General features: G+C 37.8%; 1 protein-coding gene and 1 pseudogene across 2 annotated transcripts in view; one reads left to right on the top strand and one right to left on the bottom strand.

The window, feature by feature from the left end:
* Positions 1-24,078, bottom strand: part of IFT140 (intraflagellar transport 140) — a 173,062-nt gene that overhangs the window by 76,134 nt on the left and 72,850 nt on the right. For both annotated transcript variants that reach the window (XM_072599983.1, XM_072599993.1), the window contains exons 15-17: positions 21,941-22,071; positions 18,244-18,412; positions 11,196-11,327 (exon numbers count right to left, since the gene is read on the bottom strand). In XM_072599983.1, coding sequence (XP_072456084.1) covers positions 11,196-11,327; positions 18,244-18,412; positions 21,941-22,071 — 432 coding nt within the window. The remainder of the gene's footprint in view (positions 1-11,195; positions 11,328-18,243; positions 18,413-21,940; positions 22,072-24,078) is intronic.
* LOC140499137 (heterogeneous nuclear ribonucleoprotein D-like pseudogene) lies at positions 5,456-6,295 on the top strand (annotated as a pseudogene).

Below are 24,078 nucleotides of genomic sequence, written 5' to 3'. Positions count from 1 at the left end.
TTGAAGGGAAGAAAATGAGGCCAACACAAGCAGGATAAACTGAGATAATGGGAGGTGGGAGCAGAGGAACCAGTGGCTGTGGTATGGACAAGGAATAAGTTTAGGAGGGGAAAGACACAAAGAGAGATGGAAGAACTGCAGGTTATGTATAGTCAACAAAGGAATGTTGACCTGTTGGTAGTGTTGAGTAGGGCTGAGTCTCTACCCTAATCAATTTGATGAGATCACAGGATTTGGGCCCATGCAAGAAGCTATACACGTGCTTCTGGCTAAAACACAGGCACCATAGGCCCTTGCTGGAAGAACATAGTAGTGAACTCCCCAGGGCCTAGACTTCCCGCTTTGGATTGACCAAGGCCTAGGAGAAGAGACTCTTAATGAGAAAATGACTATCCTATGTTTATAAGTGAGAAGTTTCACTAATTAATCAAGGAGACCTTTTTTTTTTTTTACACACTTTTTCTTCCTTGAAAATTGAGATATTTGGGAGAGGGGGAAAGATCTCTTTTTCTCTCCTCTCCGAATAGAAATAGTAACTGACAGTAGGAGAATATGGAAATGGAAGATATGCTTTTGAAGAAGCCAGTGACTAGAGCTCCGGGAATGCCAAACACCCTCCTACCTTTCTGTTTGCTTTCCTGAGCAAAATTCAGAGACTAATGATCTGGAGGAGGAGGCTTTCAAACCTGGGATCATTTCCTCATAGATAATTCTGAACTTAAGAGTTTCTAAACTTGAGAATTGGACACCAGCCACCCAGAGGAGAAGATGAGCTTTTAACAGAATGCTTTTTTGGAAAAGAGAAACACTGTCTCATTGGACTATCCACAGCGGATAGACAAAAGAAGTGTCATGACTGGATAGATTTGGACCTCACCAATGCCCCATGACACTTAGACAGTGCAGATCTGAAGCAAATGAGGAAGATCTCTTTAACAATTCCACAAAAGGTAAGTAATGAGTGCAATGAGCTGTTTGATCTTTATTTCCTGAGTTTGTGCATGTTGATGCATCCTTAACATCTTATACATTCTCTGTGGTGAAGGAAATAAAAAGCTGTTCCATGCCCAATAACTACATAGTATATAAGTATCTTTGTAGGAGATCCTAGATATGATCTATATCTAAGTTTTGTTTTAGGGATTTCCCTGGAATTTTCCCCTAGAGTGAGGGGGAGAGCTAGGGAGCAAACCTGACTTTCTTGGAGCTTGTTGTGTTCATCCTTCATTGCCGAAGAAGACCGTGACATCAGAGAAATGATGACATGACTTGCACTTGACTTTGTTTTGAGGGAGGCAGGGCTGTGCAGGTCACTAGCCTCACTTCTCCTCCAGAGCCATCTGAATCCAGTGACCAGATATTCATCAGAATGTCTGGAGATGACCAGATGCACTGGGAGACCATGGCCCCTTTAGGCCACAGGTCTATTCAGGTACTCACTTAGGGTGAGGTAACACCCATTCATTGACTAGGCCTGTTTAAGAAGGGCATGGCCCCTTTAATGAAGCAAAGCAAAACAAAGACATCAGGCTGGGAGGGAAACAGCACCAGTTACTATTGATAATCACTCTGAAGCCAGGAGGGTCCAGAAGAGCCCTTAGGCAGGGGCCCAGCCCATCTTACACATGAATCCAACAGATGTGAGCCTAGAATTTCTGGGCGAGGGTGAAGGGGGAGTGAACTTGGGGTACATTTCTTGATAACACTCTTCGGCTGTATTTCCAACAATGAAATGACTGAATCCAAAAGTATCATTTCTCCGACTTTCATAATATACTGAAAGATTGTTCTTCAAAAAGATTCTCCTAATTTATCATCTGGTAAGGTCTCTTTTTGATCTGTTCTTATATGAATGAGATTCCAAACCATGATTTATGGAAAGAAAACCAACAGGGAGATTTTGCATTTATTCTGCCATTATTAACTTAAGAGACTCTTTGTGAATAGGGCGACGCATACAACAGATGTTGAACGTGAGGCATCAACTGTGCTAGGTACTCTATATTGAACATAAGATGGGTATGAACTAGTTGCTCCCTTCAAGAAGTTAACAGTCTTAGACAAATGTGGTCCCCAAAAAGAGATATAAGATGACACCCCTCTTATTCCTTTGCAGAGGTGGGAGGTCCACAGTTGTGGAACACTGAAAGTATTTTCAGATTTTTCTCAATATATTGATCAGTTTTGCTAATTTTTTTCTTTTTTTCTTCAAAACATTCTTTATTACATGAGATGGTTTTCTGGGATGGAGAGGCAAAGTCATGCAAGGGGTGATTTAGGTGATGTAAAATAAAAATGTATCAATAAACATTTATTTTAAAAGAAGTGCATAGTCTAGAATGGAAATAAGACTTGTATACAAATAACTAAAACACAAGACAATGTGTAATAAAAGTCATAAAAGAAATGCTCCCACAAATACTAAGATGGTCTACAGGAAGTAGATATAAGATAATATTTAGTTGGGGAAATCAGAGTAGTTTTCACGAAAGAGGCGACATAAATGTTCAGGGGTAGGAAAGTTTAAAGTCTGTTCAGATAATGATGATTAACTGATTCTTCTAACAGCATCAGGCAGTAGTGGAAGGGCAATACTGGAATGGTGGATTGGAGCTGAATCATAGAACCTGAATGGCTACATTTGAACTTTATTCATTAGGCCATAGTGGAGGAACCACTGAAGCCATAACTAGATTGATGCTTTAAAAAGATAAATCTGGTAGTATGTTCCAGCTCTTCATAACCACCAATGGTTGCTTGTTGGACTAGATCCAACCCAGGACTAGAGCTTCCATCAACTGTCAGAAAGTATGTTTCATCATGGATTACTTGGAAGCATAGTGGGTCACGGCATTGAGCAGAATTCTTAAGTCTTTCAAAGTTTTGTGTGTATATGTGTATGTGTTTGTGTGTGTGTACATGTGTATATGACACACTTCATATTGAATTAGATTTATAAACCATTTAACTTGCTTTAATTTAAACCAATATTCATTTACCTTGTTGACTCTACATCCTCCATTTTAGTGATCTTATCACCTCCCATGAATTCATCTCTAAGTAGATGCCTCTTAATCTACATATCCAGTCATAATTAGTCCTCTATTATCAACTGCTTCCTATACATCTGTGGCTTGTAGGCATCTTAATTCAACATATTCAAGACAGAATTCATTATAGTTTCCCAAAAATTATACTGCTTCTAATCTTGATTTCATTTGGAAGCACCACCATCCTTCCTATTAAAAAGTTTGCAACTTTAAAGCCATCTTTGGCTCCTCTCTCTTCCACAACCATACATCTAAAACCAGTGGCTAAATCTTGTCAATTCTTCCTCTACAATATCTTTTCAATTTCTCTATGCAGATGACATTCTGTTGAGGGCCAGGGTGGAGTGCGGTTGACAAGATCAGGATAGACCTTGGGGAAACTGTTCTTTGAGACTGTGCTCATTATCATCTGGAATGGCTCTCCATGCCCCCTGGATGTTGCTGTCTCCCGTGAGACAAACAAGAGAACTACAGAAAACAAGGGATATATAAAATAGATGCCCTCTAGGCTCACAGTCTTTAAGATAACACTGATTAAATCACTAGGGCAGGAGACAAGCAGAATGTCAAGTAGGCTTGCAGTTTCTGCCTATAAATACCCTGACTCTCACATCAATAAACGTAGTTGGTCTATCTTCTCCCGCCTCCTGTGTCTTTCTTCTTCACTACATCACCGAGCCGTGTGGGGATGCAGGCTGTCTACTACAACATGCAGCTCTCCTCTTTCTCCTCAGCTCAAATTCCACATCACCAATTACTTGCTGGACATTCTAAATATCCCTCCAATGAGTATCTCAAACTCAACATGACCAAAATGGAATTCATTATCTTCTCCCCAAACCTATTCCTCCTCTAATTTTCCCTATTTTTGTTTCATGCACTATTGTCATCTTTCCAGTTACCTAGATTAATAAATCTGATATTATCCCTCATTCTTCCCTCTCAATCATCTTCCATTATCCAATGTTTGTAAGACTTGTTGATTCTACCACTATCACATATCTTGCTTTTATCCCTTCTCTCCATTCATACAGACATCAGCCCCATGTGACTTTTGACATGAACTACTATAATAGCTTTCCCATTGGACTATTAGCTCCTGGTTTCCCTCCTTTCTATTCTACAATCCAGAGTCACCTAAGTAGTGTCCCTAACTTTGGTCAACATGGTGATCAACTACAATTTCAGAGGCCTAGTAATAAATAAAGCATGATGCTCCCATCCAGACAGAAGTGACTGACTCAAGATGTAGAATAAGACACACATTTTCTGATAAGGTTAGTGTGGGAATTTGTTTTGCTTGACTATGTGTATTTATTAAAAGAGTTTATTTTCCTTGTGGATTTTTTTTTTCCAATTTAGGAATAGGGACAGGAAAGAAAGTGAGGATAGGGATAGAGTGACGAAAACAAGAAAGAAAGAAAAGTGGGCCACTGAAGCAAACATTAGTGCTGAGAAGAAAAGAACAGAAAGAATCACAGACGAGTGGTATTGCTCTGAAGGTTACATGTTGGATTTTTTATATATTCTAAAAGAAAAGCAAGTTGCATATAACAAGAAATTCATAGCTTCATGCATAATCTTTTCTTCATATTCTATTCTGTATACGGAAACACTCATTTTATTTGATGTTTGTTAAGTTCAGAAAAAAATATTTAACAAAATCTTCCTAAAGCACAAGTCTGATCATGTCTCTCTACTTCTCAAGAACCTCTCTATTGCCTTTAAGATAAAATACTCCTCAAATGCACATTTAAAGCTTTTCACGACATGTCTCTAGGCAACTTTTATGGGAATATTTTACATTATCCTTTTCCACGCTTTCTATGTTCCAGCCAAATTGCCTTATTTGCTTTTTCCCAAACTCAGCATTCCACCTCTGGGCTTTGAATATATTCCTCCTTCCCATTAGGTTGTAAGCTCCTTGAGGACAAGAACTGTCTTTTGTCCCTTTTTGTATCCTACTGTTTATTTATTGTTTGATCCTCACCTCTGACTCTTAAAATTCTTATCTTCTTTTGAGGTTCAACTCATGAGTCACTGCCTATGAGAAGCCTTTTCTAATCTTTGAAACTGGTAGTTTTCTTGTTCTCTCATCAAATAACCATGCATATACTTATCTGTTTACATATTATCAATTTCCAGCAGAATGTAAGGTCCTGGAGAGCAGAGACTGTTTCTCTTTCATCTTTGTATCCCTAACTTTCACATAGTAGCACTTAATTGTTTTGCATTGGGTGCAGGTAAGATGCAATAAAATCGTGTATTAAGAGTAGTGAGAGGAGAATTTTTAGATGAGAAAAACACTGTGAAAAAAAAAAGAACTATCTCAATCTGGCAAATAATTGAATGGGAAGGAGAAGTCTGCAGCTAAAACACCCTCTCCAAGTCACCTGCCCCTGGCCAATAGCCCCACCTCCATGGACGATTTGAATGAGTACAACTTGGTGGAATTCGCTGAGGGCTCCAAAATCATGGAGAGCAAGAACTAGTAAGAAGACAGTAAAATGTTTATTGGAGGGTTAAGAAAGATCTCACTGATACCTGTCTCCTTTTACAGAGGTTGTAGACTGCACAATTAAAACAGATTCCTTCATGGGAAGATCAAGGGAATTCAGATTTGTGCTTTTTAAAGATGCTACCAGTGTCAATGAATCTTGAAACTTAAAGAACACAAGCTGGGTGGCAAGTTGATAGACTTCAAAAGGGTCAAAAAGCTTTAAAGGGAAAGAAGCCCTCTAAGAAGGTGTTTGTTGGTGGACTGAACCCAGATCCATTTGAAGAACAAATCAAAGAATATTTTGGAGCATTGAGTGAGATTGAAAATATTGAACTATGGGCACAAAAACAAATGAAAGAAGAGGATTTTGTTTTATCACATATATAGAACCAGTAAAGAAATTATTAGAAAACAGATATCATCAGATTGGTTTGGGGAAGTGTGAAATCAAAGTTGCCCAACGCAAAGAGCTATACAGGCAGTCACCAAAACAACAAAAAGGAGGGAGGAGCTCTGCAGCTGGCACATATATGGCAAAGTATCTCAAGGGGGTGGTCACCAAAACAATCACCAATCATATTAAAGAAGGACATGGAGAAAACAGGTGCCTCCAGCAGCCTCTATTTCAGAATGAGGACACTGAAAGGAGTGTGATCTTCTATTGATCTGAGACGACTATGTTATAGAAGGCTTTTAGAGTACATGACACAACTGTGATCAATTACGTATAGTGGAGATTTAGTTTTCTTGTTTTTGCTCTGTCCTTTGCCATCTGTTATGACCAATGTGAATTTGTGTTGATACAAATTTTATTTGTATAATTTCATGTTAAATGATTCTTAAGAATAAATTACTTGTGACTGTTTTTCTGTATCAGGTACTAAATAGCTCTATAAAAATGTAGTTTTAAATAAGCAATGGAGGCACAGTTTATTTTCTAAGAGTCATAGACAGTGTGGAGAAACAGTAGTCCTTTCTAAATAGAGAGAAACAAACTTTGCCTTAGATTCTTAATTCCCTTGACAAAGGTCTATGCTAAGGATTCATGCCCATGTTTAAAATAACCATAGACATTACCATGCAATTTAACAGTTTTTGTCCCTCACATGCATTCTTGGGATCTTAGTGATGAGAAGTGTTAATTTAGCATGTTGTGAATGACTGAAATTGTTTCTATCAGGCCATAGATCCCTTGATTTTTATTTTCAAGAGGAGTATCTTTTTATTAAACATCATAAAATAAGGCATAGTTAGTAACTGCTTTTATGACCTGATAAGATGCTTTGAGCCTCTTTGTAAAAAACAAAACAAAACAAAAAACACCCACATGTATTATAATTACCTGACACTTGCATCGAATGAGTGTAATTCAAATTGTGTGTTTCTATATCCAATGAAATTGGATCAAAGATTAGTAGGGGTAAAATTTTCAATATAGAAGTGTAAGTAAATGAATTGTACTCTGAAATAGTGCATTATATCACTGCCACTGCCAGACCATAAATAGCTATTTCCTTTTGGAACACATCCTTGGAAAGCTTTAGCAGAATTACATCTTTTGTCTTGGAAGTTTTTAGGAAAAGCCATTATAGTAAATTCCATAAACTCTTGTATTGTTTTGTATTCTAAAGAAAAGTTATTTTTCCATTTTTAAATGAAAAAAAGATGTGCAAAACAATCAACGAGTAACAGTGTGCATGACTTTGTAGACTTCAAGACACATGATTTAATAACTTGCACTAGGAAAAACCCAGAAGGATTTGCATGAGCCGAGGCAAAATGAAATGTACTGTGTACAACGTAGCAGCAATATTCTAAGATGATCAGCTGTGGAAGACAGTTATTCTCAGAAATATAATGATCCGAGACAACTCTGAAGGACTTCTTATGAAAAATGCCATCTATCCCCAGAGAAGAACTGACGGTGTCTGAATACAGACTGAAGCATGCTTTTCTTTAACCTTCTTTTTCTTGAGTTTTTTTTTTTGTCTATGTTTTCCTTCACAACATGATTATTCCAGAAATGTTTTGCATGACTGCTTACATATAACCTACATGAAATTGCATGCCTTTTCAACTGGGGTGGGGGAAGGGAGAGAATTTGGAACTCAAAGTTTTAAAAACAAATGTTAGAAATTATTTTTACAAGTAACTGGGGAAAATATTAAATTAAAGAAGAAAAGTAATTTGCTCTAAGCAATGCTCTGTATCTCTGAGCGGAAATAAAAAACGCTGATGATAGTGACTAGTGGTTGGGGGTTGAAATGGAAGGCACCATACAAGGTTAGGGTTAAGTAAAGGATTCTAGCGAGCTAGTGAGAATATTGTTGAAATTGCGAACCAAGGGGCCTGGAAAAGGTAAAAAAGCAATTTAATCCAGAAGAGAGTTGATGGATTAAGAGAATGAGGAGGAAGGAGTGGTTGAGATAGTGATGGAAGTGAAGAATTGTTTCAGTAGGAGTAAAGGAACCAAAGCAGAGAATGATAATAAAAACTCTAGAACAGTTCTGAATTAAGACAAGGCAAAGCAGATAAGATTTTGCCCTTAGTGTGGTAAATGTGGATAAATAGAAAAGAAGAAACTGGAAGGTTAAGAGATAGATTGGAATCATGCCAGTGAAAGTCATAATAAAGTGACAAAAGAAGTTTAATTATCACAAAAGCTCACAGGCTTGCCCTCTGGGCAAGAAGAATTGATTTTCAAGGATAATTTGCTACATACAAATAATATTAACAGTACTGTGGCTTTGATTGATATCAATAGCTGACATTTACATAGTGTTTTAAGGTTTCAAAAGCACCTTCAGCACATTATCTCCTGTAATCCTTCTACATTCCAGTGAGGCAGAAAAACGCATTATTTTTTTTTCCATTTTAGAGATGATGAAACTGAAGCTAAGAAAGATGTAATCACCCCTTGGTCACACAGCTTAGTCAGGTGTCAGAGAAGGCTTGTAACCCAGGTCTCTTGTTGACTCTAAGTGCAGCACTCTCTCCACTACACCATCCACCTTCTGATGCTAAGTTACCACCAGAAAGTAATTCATACTATTAAGGACTTTTCTCAGGTTCCATAGCCTGCCACATCTAAGTGTCTTCCACCGTATTTCACATTTCTCCCATAGCATTTTCTCTTCTCCTGACACATACATATCCTTTAGATTCTCAACCCTATATCCTTTGGAGTTCCTCCTCTTAGCAGTTTTAGTTCCAGAACCATCATCAAATCAGTATCATAATCAAATCAGAATCGGAATCAAATCAGGGCATGTTAATCCATTCTTCTCATTTATTTTCCCTTCTATTCCCCTGTCAACACATCATCTCTGCAAATTTCCAAACCATAGTACCCAATCTGGGCCTCCATTCTCATACTTGTGCTGCCTATTAGAATACAAGCTATCTGAGGGCAGAAATTGCCTTTGCTTTTGTATTTGTATCTCCAGGACCTAGCACAGTGCCTGGCACCCAATAGCACTTAATAAATGCTTTTCACTCATTAATTCACATTCCCCTACTTTCTTAATTCCTACATAAAGGTGAAGGCAATAAGGCTGGAGCAAAATAGAAATATTGAGCTCATAAAATGAGGCATAGCCTAATAGCTGAGAAAAAGGCATGTAATTATTGGTTATTCTTCAAAATCATTTTGTGAGGAAGATTACTAATCATTTTCTCTTTTATAAATAGAGAAGCACAGGAATGAAATTAAGCGAAGTTAATTTGTTCAAAATCATATACCAAGTGTAAAACTAGAAATGAGAGAACCCTCAATTAAATTTTGACTGAGTTATGACACCTCAAATGAAGAAAAATTTTCATATTAGCTTCTTCAAATATATGGCTAAAACTAGACATGGTTGCTAACCACAAGAATATGTCAAACGGGACTACTGCACTTTAAAATAAAAAACAGAAAAATGAAAGGTACAAAACAAACAAACAAGACAAAGCGTACTTACAAATGCCTTATAAATACATCCTCTGTGAAACAACAACTATGAGCATTGGAAAATAAAAAAGGAAAAGTGAGAAAGGAGGAAAAAAAATAAGTAACATAGAAATATGAACAAAAGACATGCCATTTAGCAATGATGAAAAGTCTGGAATGAAATACACTAAGAGTAATCAATTTCTTTTTAAGTCTTATAATTCAAATAGGAGGAAAAAGGGATGCAGAAAAATTAAGTGAAATCCTAATGGATGCCATCTAATGATACCACTTCTACCTATATTGTGAGCAAAAAGCTTAACAAAGACTAGCACACCTCTTTACTCAGTTAATTTCAGTATTTTTTTCATTTACCCAAAATATCTATAAGTACAATCTAATTTGATATTTTTTTATGCAAGCACTCTTCTAAAATGGAAACATACTTTGGTCATTTTTGGGGAGTATTTTTTATCTATTGACATGAGAAAATTTGGATATGTTGAATCTATATTTTCAAAAGATAATCCTAATCTATAATGAAACATTATGATATGGCTCAGCATAGGTAAGCCAAAGTGCTCTCACAAATTAAGAAGTCAAACTACATCTTTCTGTTGATAACCAGGATTGTTTGATGCTAACCACTTAGTGACTTCTGGACAGAAGTCCAATGGGCAGCTGAATCATTTTGGATATGATAAGAGATTTTTTCTAAACTGATTATAAAGTACCTTAACCTAATAGGCAGGCAAAGATATATACAGATTTTTAAACTGTTTTTTTTTTTCTATTGGGAGAATAAAGAAAAAATGATCAGAAGAGAAAACAATCTGACCTCCCCCAAGTTTGTTTCCGAAGGAGGTAGGGCAGTGTCAGAATTTAATCAGAGGTAGAGGGAGAGGGTTGGAGTTCTCTTGGAGTGGGGATGGGGGGGGGTATGACTAGAAGAGGAAATGGGTTTCTTGGATGCACTACATTCCTCAGGGACTTCACAACAATTACACGACTCCTAGACGTGCCTGTTTGGTTTCATAAATATCTCATGGCCATCTATGAATGTGTTCACATTCCGTGTGGATATTTTATATCCTTTAATTTAGCCCAAAACGTAGGAATGATAGACTCAGAGAAAGCTAGAGGTGTAGGGAACCTTAGGGGACACCTTGTTCAACCCCTTTCATCTGAAAAGTAAGGAAACTGAGGATCCAGAGACAGGGAACCCTTCCTCAAGATTACAGAGCTTAAGCAGCAGGTTTCCATGCTGCTTTTCAAATATTATTTAATTGAAGCATCACAACAGGCCAAGAGGTGGGTGTTATAGGATTGATTATTCCCATTTTACAGATGATAAAACTAACTCCTAAAAAAGATTAAATGAGCTGCCCTTGGTTATCCAGTGGGATTTTAGCTGGAACCTCTCTGGATGGTGAGCCTGCTCTCCACTCCAGCACTCAACCTGTCCCAGGCCTAGAAGCAAACCCTCACTCTTCACAATTCAGTACTCTCTCATTATAAGACTTTTCTAAAATGAAACTCTCGTTATTATAGATGTACATTTTGGGTGCTAAATTATGGCACATGATCTTCAAAATAATAGTTAAACACTGTGAAGCCAACTCGTATTTCAAAACAATGGAAAAATTGGTATTGATCAGGCCTTAGCCACGAAAATAAAGGATCAGAAAACTAGTCTTTCCGATGGAAGACTCACTTTTTTTGTGAAGTAATAATGCGGCACCTCAATACCCAGAAGAGCCTGGTAGGCAGAAGACCGTGGAAAGCTGTCTTGAAGCAAGAGGCCATGTTCTTCAGTGCTGAAGAATGATATAATCAAAACATCTGCCTGGAAGTGGGAGAAAAAGGATTATTTTGGTTTTAATGTGGCAATATTCTTTTTAAATTTTGTTTTTATTTTCCATTTTTACTTGCCAAATCCACTTAAAAGGAACACACACACATGTGCGCACGCATACACAAACACACATACACACACACACACACACACACACACACACACACACAGAGCTTCCTTATTAAAGCAAAGGGCCAAAACACTATTCTATATTTTTTTCTCCTTAGAGCAAAAGAAATGATCTCCTTGAGAAAACATAAGCAAACTTCAGTCTTTTTTCCTGTCAAGATCCTCTATTTTGTTTTCAAATGGATATCTATTCCTAAGTCTATTGCTTCTATACTTTTATGCTCCCATGACCTCAGTGATTTCAGACTGGTGTCAATATTCGCTCCAAAGCTTGTGAATTACAGTCTGTCTCTGCCTTCTCATTCTCAATGGGTTTTTTTGGTTCCTTTTCATAGATTCTGTATCCATAGACATACCCAAGATGCTAGAGGCCTTCCACTATTTTTTAAAAAAGATAAATACATACATATGTATGTACACACACGTATATGCATATACACATAGATACATGTGTGTATATGTGTGTCTACAATATATATTTAGACACATGTGGGTGTAGTTTCAGGGCAATCCTTGTATTGTCTATTCATCTGTTCACTCTTATTCTCTCTCCAAGACTAACCCATTTCCTCTTCTAGTCATATACACCCTTCACCGTGACATTTGTCACATACCAGTCATCACAGGTAATTTGCTACAACCTACTTAAACTTACCATTACCCTTTGAGTCACCTGAAATTGTAATTCTTCTGAGAACATGACTTGTAGCTATACAGCACCATCAGAGAATATTGGTGTTTAAAAAGAGATAGGCTTTTGTCACAGTAAGACACTTCAAATCATTGAAAAGGTTGCATAATTTTCCAAATTAAATATAGCTTGATATTCTTATCCTATTCAGTTCTAGGAAAAGAACAATATCTTGTCAAAGTCTCTACCTGTCAAGACGTATGTCCTGATGGTCACCTATGTAATGGCATGCCATCATTTAGGAAATATGTACTCTTCACTTAATTTGTTTTTCCTGTGTAGCTGGCTTGGCCAAATTGTTCTTTAAGTGGCTGTCGGTACTGCTGAGGAGGTGCTGCATTGTTAAATGTTCTGATGCAATCAACACAACATCAGTTGCCAAGGAGTGTTGGCAAGGCTTGTTGTTTCCTAACATCTCTCGAATACACCCCCTTCTCCGTCCTCTGATACTGTCACCACCCTAGTGCAGACCTTCATTTCTTCCTGCCCAGATTCTTATGCTAGCCTGCCACAAGTCTCTCCTTACTCTAATCCACCCTCTGGCTGTGAAAAGTGATCTTCAAGTGTGACCATGTCATCTCCCTACTCAATAAACTCTAGTGGATTCCTGTCATACCTCCAGGATCAAATACAAAATCCTACGTGGTTTTCAAAGCTCTCGATAACTCTATAACCCCACCTTTCCAATCTTCTCATATCACCTCACAATCTTTTTGACCTCCTGACTTTTCTTCTCATAAGACATTCCATGTCCTGTCTCCGGGCACTTTCACTGGCAATTCCTCATCCCCGGAATGTTCTCCTTCCCCATCTGTCTCCTGGCTTCCTTCAAGTCCCAGCTGAAATCCTACCTTCTAAAGAAAACCTTTCCCAACTCCTGTTAATTCTACTGCCTTCCCTCTGTTGATTATTCCGTGTGTGTGTTTTCCTGCACCTACAAGTTGTCCATAGTTGTTTGCGTGTTGTCTCCCCCACTAGACTTTGAGCTCCTTGAGGGCAAGGACTGTCCTTTGCCTTTCTTTGTATTCCCAGGGATTGGCATGGTGCCTGACACATGGCAGCGATTTATTGAGTGGTTTACTCTGTAGGTCTCTGGAAATCATGTAACTGAAGCTGCAGACTGCGGATCATTAGTTGCTGACGCCTTCTCTTTTTCATCAAGGATGACTTTGATGTGTGTATAGCTCATTCTTATCAAAATATTACAGGGGTCAGAAAGTAGACATATGGGTCACTTGCTAATGTCTTCAGTCACTTTAAAAAAATAATAAAAGTACCACCTTTAGTCTTTTGCATTTTTTGGAAATCTTCCACTATTGGAGACATTTTGAAAGTCAATCTTTAAGCACATTTAAAATTATATACTTCCAAGATGTTCTGCATGATTGCACATGTATAATCCACATCAAATCGCTTACCATCTTACGGAAGGGAAAGGTTAAGGACTGGGGCAGAGAATTTGGAACTCAAAATTTTTTAAAATGAAAGTTAAAAATTGTTTTTATATGTAATTGAAAAAATATTGTTAAAAAATAAAATTATATGTTTCCAGCATGGATTTTTTTCCATGTGCAGTGTGTCGGGTTTACCTGCTCTTCTCAAATTCACCTTTTTTAAGAATCATTGCCAAGCTGAAGCCAAAATGGTAAAGTAGCAGGAAGAAGCACGGTTGCCCTTTCTACCACAACTCCTCAAAAGAGATGTAGATAATACCCTTGAGTCTTCATAGGGAGATCTCTGCAGCTCAGATTATAATAGGGAGAAAGAGGGCTAAGAGAACTCTCAGACCTGGATTTACTCAATGACGGCCACCAGGAACACTTCAGTTCAGGGAGAGGTGATGTCCCAGGGCGAAAAGACTGCAAACAACATAGAGGGGTCTACAATTGTGCCGAGTGCCCACTGGCAGCTTTATTTCCTCCTACCCAGTACTCATACATCCAGGACAGAAGGAAGAGGGGACCTGTACCTAGGGGTGGTGCTCCAGAGTGAGGAGCAGCTGCAGGGCTTAAACTGTATAGTGAGCAAGGAGCAATTCCAGAAATCAAACTACAGTCATACGACTCTGACCTTTGGAGGTTAGCGGGGTCTCAGTTCCAGTTCCTATCCCAGTCTGAAGCCTTCGGTGGAGTAAACAAGGCAGGAATCCCAGGGCAAAGGAAAGCCTACAATTCTATTATTATTTCCAGTTGACCGTCAGTAGCTGAATCTAGGAACAAGCCCAACACACCTAACAGGTGTGGTGCTCCAACCAAAATCCAGCTCAGGAACTTACAGAATTCAGACCAAAAGGTCAGGGATCCTACTTTACTAGCACTAGACTATTCTGAAGTCTAGCTTGCAGGTCTTCAGCCTGATGAGTCCCTGAGATTCTGTAATAACCCAACGTTAATGCTCTAAGAAAGCAGCAGCAAAACCCTAGAGTACACAAGTTCGACCCCAACATTTGCTCCAAAAGAGTAAAGCATTTGACCATAAAAAAATCTACAGTCAGAAAATAGGGTGGCAAATAAGCAAATTAAAAAAAAGGAATCCCACTATAAAGAGCTATCATAGTTTCAGGGATGCTCAAGACATAAACCCAGAAGAAGAAAATTCAAAACATCCACATATAAAGACTACAAGAAAAACATGGCTTGAGAACAACTCAGTTAGGATTCCTGGGAGGAATGAAGGAAGAGTTTAAAAAAGAATTTAAAATATTTTTATAAATAAAAGTGCTAAAAAAAAAATCTGGAAAAGAAATGAAAGCCATGGAAGAAAGAATTGGAGAAGGATTTAACATCATGGTGCAAGAGACACAAAACTTTGCCTAAACAACAAACTCCTTGAAAAGTGGAATAGCCCAAAGAGAAGATCATTACTCTGAGACAACAAGTAACATTAAAACAGTTAAAAGACTGAAAAAGTAGAAGAAAATGTAAAGTATCTTATAGCCAAAACAACTGATCTGGAAAAGAGACTGAGGAAAGATTATTTAAGGATCAATGGGCTACCTGAAAGCCATGACCAAAAAAAACATCCTAGACATCATATTTCAAGAACTCTAGGGAAAACTGCCCAGATCTTAGAACCAGAAGGCAAAGTAGAAATAGAAAGAATCCACTGCTGTCTCCCTGAAAGAAATCCTAAAATAAAAACTGCTAGGGACATTAAAGCCAAAATCTACAAATTCAAGGTCAAAGTAAAAATACTGCACAAACAGCCTAAGACGAAGAAAGAAAAGAAAGGATTTAAGAACTGAGCAGCTACAGTTAGGACTGTAACAGGTTTAGCAGCCACTACATAAAGGAATGGAGAGCTAAGAATATGATATTCCAGAAGGCAAAGGATATAGGCTTACAACCAAAAATAACTTACCAGCAAAACTGAGATAAATCCTACATGGGGAGAAAAATGGACCTTTAATTAAACAGTGGATGAAAAACCGGAGCTGAGTAGTAACTTTGAAGTACAAACACAGGAGTCAAGAGATAACAAAAAAAGGTAAATACGAATGGACAACTGTAAAAGACTGAACAAGGATAAACTGTTTACATTATAATATGGGGAGATGATGCTTGTGCCCCCTCATAACCCTATCAAAGGTCATAGAGAGAGTCTAAATAGAGGGTCTGGGAGTAGTTTTGATTTTTTGACAATCTTAAAAGAAGAATGGAGAGGAAGAGGAATGAAAGTGGGCATAAAAGAGATGGGGGAAATTGTCTCACATGATTGAGATTCACAAGCTTCTCTAAACAAACATGGAAGAAGGGGCAAGTGAACAGCTGACACTTGAACTTCACTCTCATCTGACTTGGTCCAAAGGAGGGAAGCATATCCACACGCACAGTTAGGTATGGAAATACGTCTCACTCAACATAGGAGGGTAAGAGAAGAGGAAAGATGGGAGAATAAGAGGAGGAGTAAATTAAGTAAGGCACTAGTCCTAAGCAAAACTTAACTAAGGAGATGCAAAAACATTTATAGAAGTTTTGTTGTGGTGATAAAGCACTGGAAGCTGAGTGCATTCCCATCAATTAGGGACTGGCTGAATAAGTTATGGCAAATAAATGTGATGGAATACTATCGTGCTATAAGAAATGATGACAGGGATGATTTTAGAGAAACCTGGGAAGATGTTCATGAACTGATACAAAATGAAGTGAGCAGAACCCGGAGAATAATTTGTATAAAGCCAACAATATTGTGGAAACAAAACTCTGAAAGACTTAATAAGAATTCTGATCATTACAATGACCAGCAGTGATGCCAGAGGACTCATAATGAAACATACTAGCCACTTCCTGATAAGAGGTGATGGACTCAGCGTGCAGATGAACACTTTTTTTTGAACATGGACAATGTTGCACTTTTTTTTGCTTGACTATATACAGGCATTTTGTTTTTCTTTCTTTCTCAACTGAGTGTGGAAGGTAGAATACTGTTGGTTAAAAATGATTTAAAAATAAAATAATAGGGTTAGTTAGATCAGTTGACCACCAAGGACCCTTCTAACTATATAAAAAATAAGAAGTTCTACAAGATTTGTAGAACCTAATATCTAGCACAAAACTACCTCTGTGACAGCTAATGAGTCCTGAAATTTTAAGAAGTCATTCAGGTAAAAAATTATGAGTAAAAGAAAATTGAAAAGGGACATTATTTTTGGAAAAGAAAGGGATTTGAATCATTTATCAAATCATTAAAACATAAAAGAGAAGCCTTGCCACTTTCTGCCACACAAGAAAACAATATGTCGGTATGATGTCTGAGATTATATTATGTAAGGACTTCCCTATCGGGTCAATGGATGGTCCATCCAACATAACAATCAACTGCTCATCTTTGAAACCATAACCTTTCAAATACAAATAGATAATTTGTGGAAGGGCATGATTTGACATCTATGAATTGACTCAAATCATTTTGGGGAGCTATAGTAAGACTTTTTTAGCTGAGATTTTCAAGGACTAAGGTATTCTATATATGTAATCTTCCAAATTTTGAAGCTTATAAATACCCAATTTTTAAAATTTCAATTGAAATTCTTTCTAAATTATATTACCAAACTCCCTGCCTCCTTAAAGTGGATTACAATGAATATAAATTTGCCTTTTCTTGGTGATTTGGGGATCTTTATTGTACTGTATTGTGCTGCATGTAATACAATGATGCTCTAAGAAGGTTACTGAGAAGTGTGTGGGGATATGCGCTCTTATACTAAATGGCCTAAGATTGCTTATGCTTTTTAGTTCTTTCATTGCATTGTCAGGCTGACAGTTGTCACCTCTCATTGACGTTGCTGTATCTGCTTCTCACAGATCTTCCTTCTCCCTCCTACCCTTTCTTATCTTCTAAGGGCTGGGAAATAACATATGCAAGCTTTTTAGAATTATGTGTAAATAAAGGTAAGAACTTAATCCCAGAGGTGTTGAGAGAGGCTCTTATTGTCTCACTTAAGGAATAAACTGAATGAGTTTTGCTGCTTTTTTTTCTTTCTGCTTACATCTGGGTTCTGTTATGCTGTAGATGATGGAAGAGCCAGATGTACGACTGCAAGACAAATGGACCACCTTCCTGTTCTTCACTTATAGTGCTTCTTATAGTGATGAGTCATATTAGTTTAGTATCTATTGTATAAACTAGTAATTCCATTTATTTTCCTCAATTCTGCCTCTTTCAAGCTTCAGGCCAATAAGGTAGGATGTCCTAGTTTGTGTGACTGTCTTTATTCCTGTGCCACAAACTGGCTAAAATTAGTTATATTCTAATTCTTTCCCCTTTGAAACTATTGGCAGGGTCAAGTAATTCAGTAGGAAAATAGGGAATGAGGAGCAAGAAAAATACTGGTCAGATGGTAGTCCCCATCTATAAACCCCTTATCAATGCTTTGTTCATCTTTCAATTTGATCTTTACAACCAACACCTTCCAATTTTTACTCTCTTTGTCACAGTGAATTCAGAATGCCACAAATAAAATGATCTTCATCACTCAAATAATCATGAACACTTTCCAGGCTTTCTACTTTCATATTCACAAATCATATTATCAAACAACACTAGCTCCTTGCAAGACTAAGTCAATGAGATAGAGGAGAAGAGTACCATGCTGCTAGAATTTCCCGTGGATGGCTGTTTCTTTTCAGCAGGTTGCTGATGGGGAGTGATAACTTCCTGGACTGCTTCACATACAAAAAGTCTTGGCTCACTCTGATCCCAGAAGTGGCTGATTGGAACATGATCAAGTAGACTCAGATCCCCAAAAATAGGATTTCTAGATGGAAGGAAGAAATATCTGTAATACTAGGAAGAACATTACTACTACATTCATTTCATGAACTTCAACAAGGCCTAAAGTAAATAGTAGCACAACATAGTGTCATCTTTTCCAAAGACTACCAACTTAAATACTCACATTCGATGTGTTGTAATGGTTCTCTCTTTATTACTTTTAGCCAAAAATAATAAAATTATGAAAATCTGGTGTTTGTTAAATTAAGAATAAAAATTGTAGACGAACACATTAGATGCTTATTAATAGCAGGCACTTATAAAGCACCTTAAAGTTTACCAGCACTTTACATACGTTACTGTAGTTGTACTATTTGTACACCAATTAATTACACAGTTTAAATTAAGGTTATAGCCATCCTTGCAATGCATTTATTTCTATTCCCTTTTAGATATTTATGAGAACATTAGAATAAAGAGGTGCCCACTTTTTGGATAATGGCTGAACAAATGATGGCACATGAATGCAATGAAATATCATATAAGAAATGACGAAAGGGAAGGTTTCAGAGAAACCTGGGAAGACTTATATGAACTGATGCTGAGTGAAGTGAGCAGAGCCAAAACAACTTATATATCAACAATATAAAAATCATGATAATAAAAAAATAACTTTCAAAAATTTAAGAACTTTGATCAATGCAATGCCCAACCACAATTCTAGAGTACTGATGATGGGGCATGCCTTTTAACAGAGGGGTGATTCAAGACGCAGAATGAGACACAGCTTTTTGGCCATTGACAATATGGAAATCTGTTTTTCTTAAACTATTTCTATTTTCTACAACAGTTCTGTTTTTCTTATCTTTCAATAGGGGTTGGGAGAGGGGAATAAGGATAGAGCTGCCAAAAAAAAAGAAGGAAGGTTTATTGAAGCATTTAAAAAAAAAAAAGCATAGCAGAGACAAAAAAGGCCAAAAGGAATCACAGACAAGCAGGGCATTTGTTAAATTGAGAATTTTTAAAAAAAATAACACAAATGCTTTGCTGAAATGTTATAATAAAACCGGTAGGCATTTGTATAACATCTTCAAGTTTCCTAACATATTACATACATTATAACATTTATGTACCTTGAAAGAAAACTGCTAAAGGTATTATTATCACAGTTTCATAGATGAGGAAACTGAGACAAAGAGTTTAAGAGACTTGCCAAAGATCAAATTTTTTCCAACGTTAGCTAAGTGTCAAATAAGTATAAGAGCAGGATTTGAAATGAGGTAGAATCTCCTTGAGTCCAAGTCCAATGCTTTATCAATTATGCCACACTGACTCTATAGGTCAACCTTGCTTTGAGGCTGAGGATCAGAGAATTTTCCTTCCCCAGGACCAGCTGGTACAAACACTCAGTTGTACAGTGAACTCTGCTGGGCAATATTTGATGCTACAGCTCAGGGCTTTCAACTTAATCAAGTATATAAAACCCAGTCCATCTTTACTTCCACCTTTACTCTTCCCTCCCCTGTTCAAATGGTTTGGATAAAAAAAATAAGGACGGTTTTAGTTAGGGAATGGTCTGAAAATGACATAGCAAGCTTAGCCCCAAAAGAAAAGTTATGAAAAGACATTTCCTCCCATTCCCCTATGGAAGTAGATGGGGCTGGGTGGCAGGAGCAATGGAAGAACATTGGTGTAGACCATTGCATATATTGTTAGATTTTTTTTTAATCTGGATTTTACAGATTTTTTCCCCTCTTCTCTCCCTGCTCACCTTAAAAAATTCTTTATCATAAAAGATAACTTTCTAGGAAGGGGAAGGGATACTGAAGGAAATTTAGGTGAGGTAAACAAAGACAACAATAAACACTTATATAGAAAAAGAAAACATTGTGAAAAGATAGAGAAGAAGAGAATGACAATGAGAGAGGTGACAGAGAAAGCAGTGAGAAAAAAGAATAAAACATTTGTGTTTGAATTGAAAAAATACTTTAACATTTTTGAAATACAGTAATTTTATGTAATCATTTTTATATGTCTACATGTTTTCTTCCTTTCCAAGAGATCTTAACTTAAAAAAGATATTTAGCCTCTAAGATGCAATGGAAAAAGTACTAAATTAGAAGAAGAAAGACAAAGGTCTGCCACCCTGTTAACTAGCTTGATAACTAGCCGTGAGACCTCAGATGAGCCATTTAGCCTCTCTGGGCCTTGGTGTTTATACTTAGATTCGTAGGGAAGTTCTGGGGAGTGTTGTGAAAAGTATAGTTTGTGGCAGTCCTGAAGGACTTGTACAGTCCAGCAACAACGCGTCATACCTGCTGTAATGCATTACTCCTTTTTTATCTTGTTTCTTTTTTTATTTTTGATAGTATTATTAGAAGGGTACAATAGGGGAATGAATACTAGTGACACAAGATGTCTGGATTTCAGCAAGGGATTTGGCAAAAATTTCTTATGCTATCCTTGCAAGAACAAGATAGAAATGTGGGCTCAGTACGGTTGGGTTAAAAAAATCAAGTACAGATGTCCAGGATATGAGGGGGAAGCAGGGTTAAAAAAAGATCTAAGAATTGTGGTTACTTGAAAACTCATTGAGTCAAAAAGGTTACCAAAAAAGATAATAACAATATTATCATTTACATAGAACCTACTACATACAGGCACTAGGCTCAATGCTTTACAAAGATTTCCTTTGATCCTCACAACAACCCCAGAGGCGCTATTATGATTCCTATTTTACAGATGAGGAAACTGGGGCAAACAAAGATTAAATCACTCTTCCAGGGTCACACATCTAGTAAGTGTCTGAGGCTGGATTTGAACCCAGATCTTCCTGACTCCAGACCTAGCACTCTATCCACTGTGCCACCTAGCTATATTAGCTGGTAATCCAGGTAGTCCAGAACAAGGGCGGTGGCAGTTCTGTTAGTACTGGGCTCTAGTCAGGCCGTATCTGGAACATCATGCTCTTTTAGGGCCAATATTTCAGCTCTTGTCTGTTACAGCTCAGGGGCACAGACATGTACCCACAGGTTCTTCCCAACAGCAGTTTCAGGCTTCCTTCCCTACAGAGATGGTGTGGCATAACAGAGGGGGCTGCAGTCATGAAGAACTGGGTTTACGTTTACCTCTGAGACTCACAATCTGTTTTTTGTAGGCAAATCATCGAGCCTCTCTGAAATTCGGTTTCTTATATCTGTAAAAGAGGGATAGTACCTATACTGCCTTACTCACATGATTACTGTGAGGTTCAAATCACTCCCCCACATATGCTATAAATATCTAAATTATATATAAATATAGATAGATACACACATATGTATTTGCTTATATATACATAGATGTACTCAGGGCTTTTCAAATTTTAAAGTACCATGGGTCAACTATTATTACTTTTATGATTAGTCCTTCTGGTGGGAGTCTAACAGACACGCAACTAATGCCCGTCTCTATACCGAAGTGAAAAACAAAAGTTCTTAAAACAAGACATACTATCTAGAAGTTGGAAAATGGTAGACCGTAATATTCTAAGAATTAAACAGTTCAATACACCCAAACCAAGATTTCTTACTTTTGACGTTCTTCTCCCACGAAGGAGAATGCTTCTTTTCCATCCACTTGTCCAGTCTTGAAGTCAAAAACAGTAACTGTGTCCATTTCAACATCATAGAAGCACATTTTGGAATCAAGACTATTGTCGGGCTATTGGGAAAAAGGAAAAAAGAAGACAGCCCATATATACTGATTCCATTTCCCAAGTGCATTTGTTCTAGGTCTTTGTGTTTCAGATTACAAGATCAATGCTGAGGGTGGAAGAAACACACTTTACATTATTTGGGTCCACTGCCTACTCAGGACTTTCAGGGAGCAACATTCAGGTACATCTGGTAGCTTTCACTTTTTAAGCCTTAAGCTACTCTTTATTGTCATTAAATTATTATTTTTCATAATTTATCATGGTTTACAATGAATAAGAAAACAGCCTGAAGATTTCTGAATGTCAAACAAGTTCATTAAACTATTATCACAACTTTTGTGGGATGTTCTTCCAGTGGAAGTGACTACAATCAAAGGGCCACAGAAAATTGTGGCTTTGATTCAGCACTGACAGAGACATCTTTTCCCTAGGGATTAAGAGCTGTAACCATTAGGCATTCTCTCTTCCTGGTTGAACATTCCTGCACCCCTTTCTCTCACCCTCTTTTACCTATGCCCCCCTCTTTGGCATCCTTCCACTTCCTCAGCTGTCTTCTTTACTGCATCCCTGTCACTACATCTATTACCTATCACAGTTCTTTTATACTCATCATATTACTTTATTAGATTCTTATTCCCTGTATGGGTGTGTATATGGACAGGTACAACTTGAAACTAAAACAAAAGGAACTAGGTTGATTTGGACAAGATCTTTTCTCCCTATCTTGACATTTCTTCATCTCCAAATGGCATCAAAATAACTAGAGTTTGTGTACAAAATATAAGTCTCAGACATAGCTATGAAAATCAATACAATCAAAACACATTAAGATGAAGTCCTTGGGTCAGGCTGCTCCCTCCCCCTAAAAAACAAACCAGAGATGAACAGACAGTGTGGCACAGTAGCATTTGTTGTCTTATGCTCTGAGTTATGAAGCCCAAGCTGACTCCCTTCCCTTTACCTTCACCATTCACCTTTTCAATAGCCAGGAGAGACTACTTTTGAACTTCTGGTCCCTTGCCCCTCAGTTGCTGACCACTATCAGGGGCCCATATACCTCTTCTTGTAGAGTACGATCAGGAGTGTGCCGGTAAATGTTTAGCAACTTCATCTCCAGATAGGTGGAGCCAAGATGGTGGAATAACAGCATGGACTTGCTAGTACTCTCCCCCAAAACCCAGACAAATACCTCTAAAAATGACTCTAAAGAAATACTGGAGCTGCAGAACCCACAGAATGATGGAATGAAGCATATCTCCAACCCAAAATAGCCTGGAAGATCACCAGGAAGTGTCTATCGTGCCACTCTGGGAGCAGAGCATAGTCCAGTGTGGACCACACCAGCACAGACAGGACCTGAGCAGACTTTGGGGGGACTGAATCTCAGGCACCTGGGGAAGTTTCCAGACTTCATGACCCTAAAATACCAAGGATAAATTGTAAGGTCAGTGGAAAAAACCTGTGGGACCTCTGTGAGAGAATAGAGTTGGGCCCCAGCTCCAGCATGATGGAGAGGGTAGAGGAGCCCATGGAGGAAGAGCCCCCAGCAGCAGCAGCAGCAGGGGAAGCAGCCGCAGCAGTGACTGTTTCTGGAGCTCGAGGCCCATAGATTGTGGATGGATTGTGTGGGGATCGAGTGGCTAACAATACACCCCCCAACCCCACTGGAAGCAGAGAACTACCTTAACAAAGAGCTCAAAAGTTAAGTAAATAGCTTGGAAAATGAACAAAAACTGGAAAAAGAATCAGACTATAGAATCTTACTTTGATGACAAGGAAGACCAAAGCATACAAACAGAAGACAACAAAGTCAAAGCTCCTACATCTAAAGACTCCAAGAAAAATATTAACTGATCTCAGGCCATGAAATAGCTCAAAAAGGATTGGAAAATGAAGTACGAGAAGTAGAGCAAAAATTGGGAAGAGAAATGAGAGGCAAGAAAATCATGAAAAACCAGTCAACTGCTTCCTAAAGGAGACACAAAAAAATGCTGAAGAAAATAACACTTTAA

Source organism: Notamacropus eugenii, chromosome 1 (assembly GCF_028372415.1).
Source record: "Notamacropus eugenii isolate mMacEug1 chromosome 1, mMacEug1.pri_v2, whole genome shotgun sequence".
In the NCBI taxonomy this organism is placed as follows: domain Eukaryota; kingdom Metazoa; phylum Chordata; class Mammalia; order Diprotodontia; family Macropodidae; genus Notamacropus; species Notamacropus eugenii.
The sequence above is the reverse complement of the archived record's forward strand: the minus strand, read 5'-3'. Positions and strand labels throughout refer to the sequence as shown.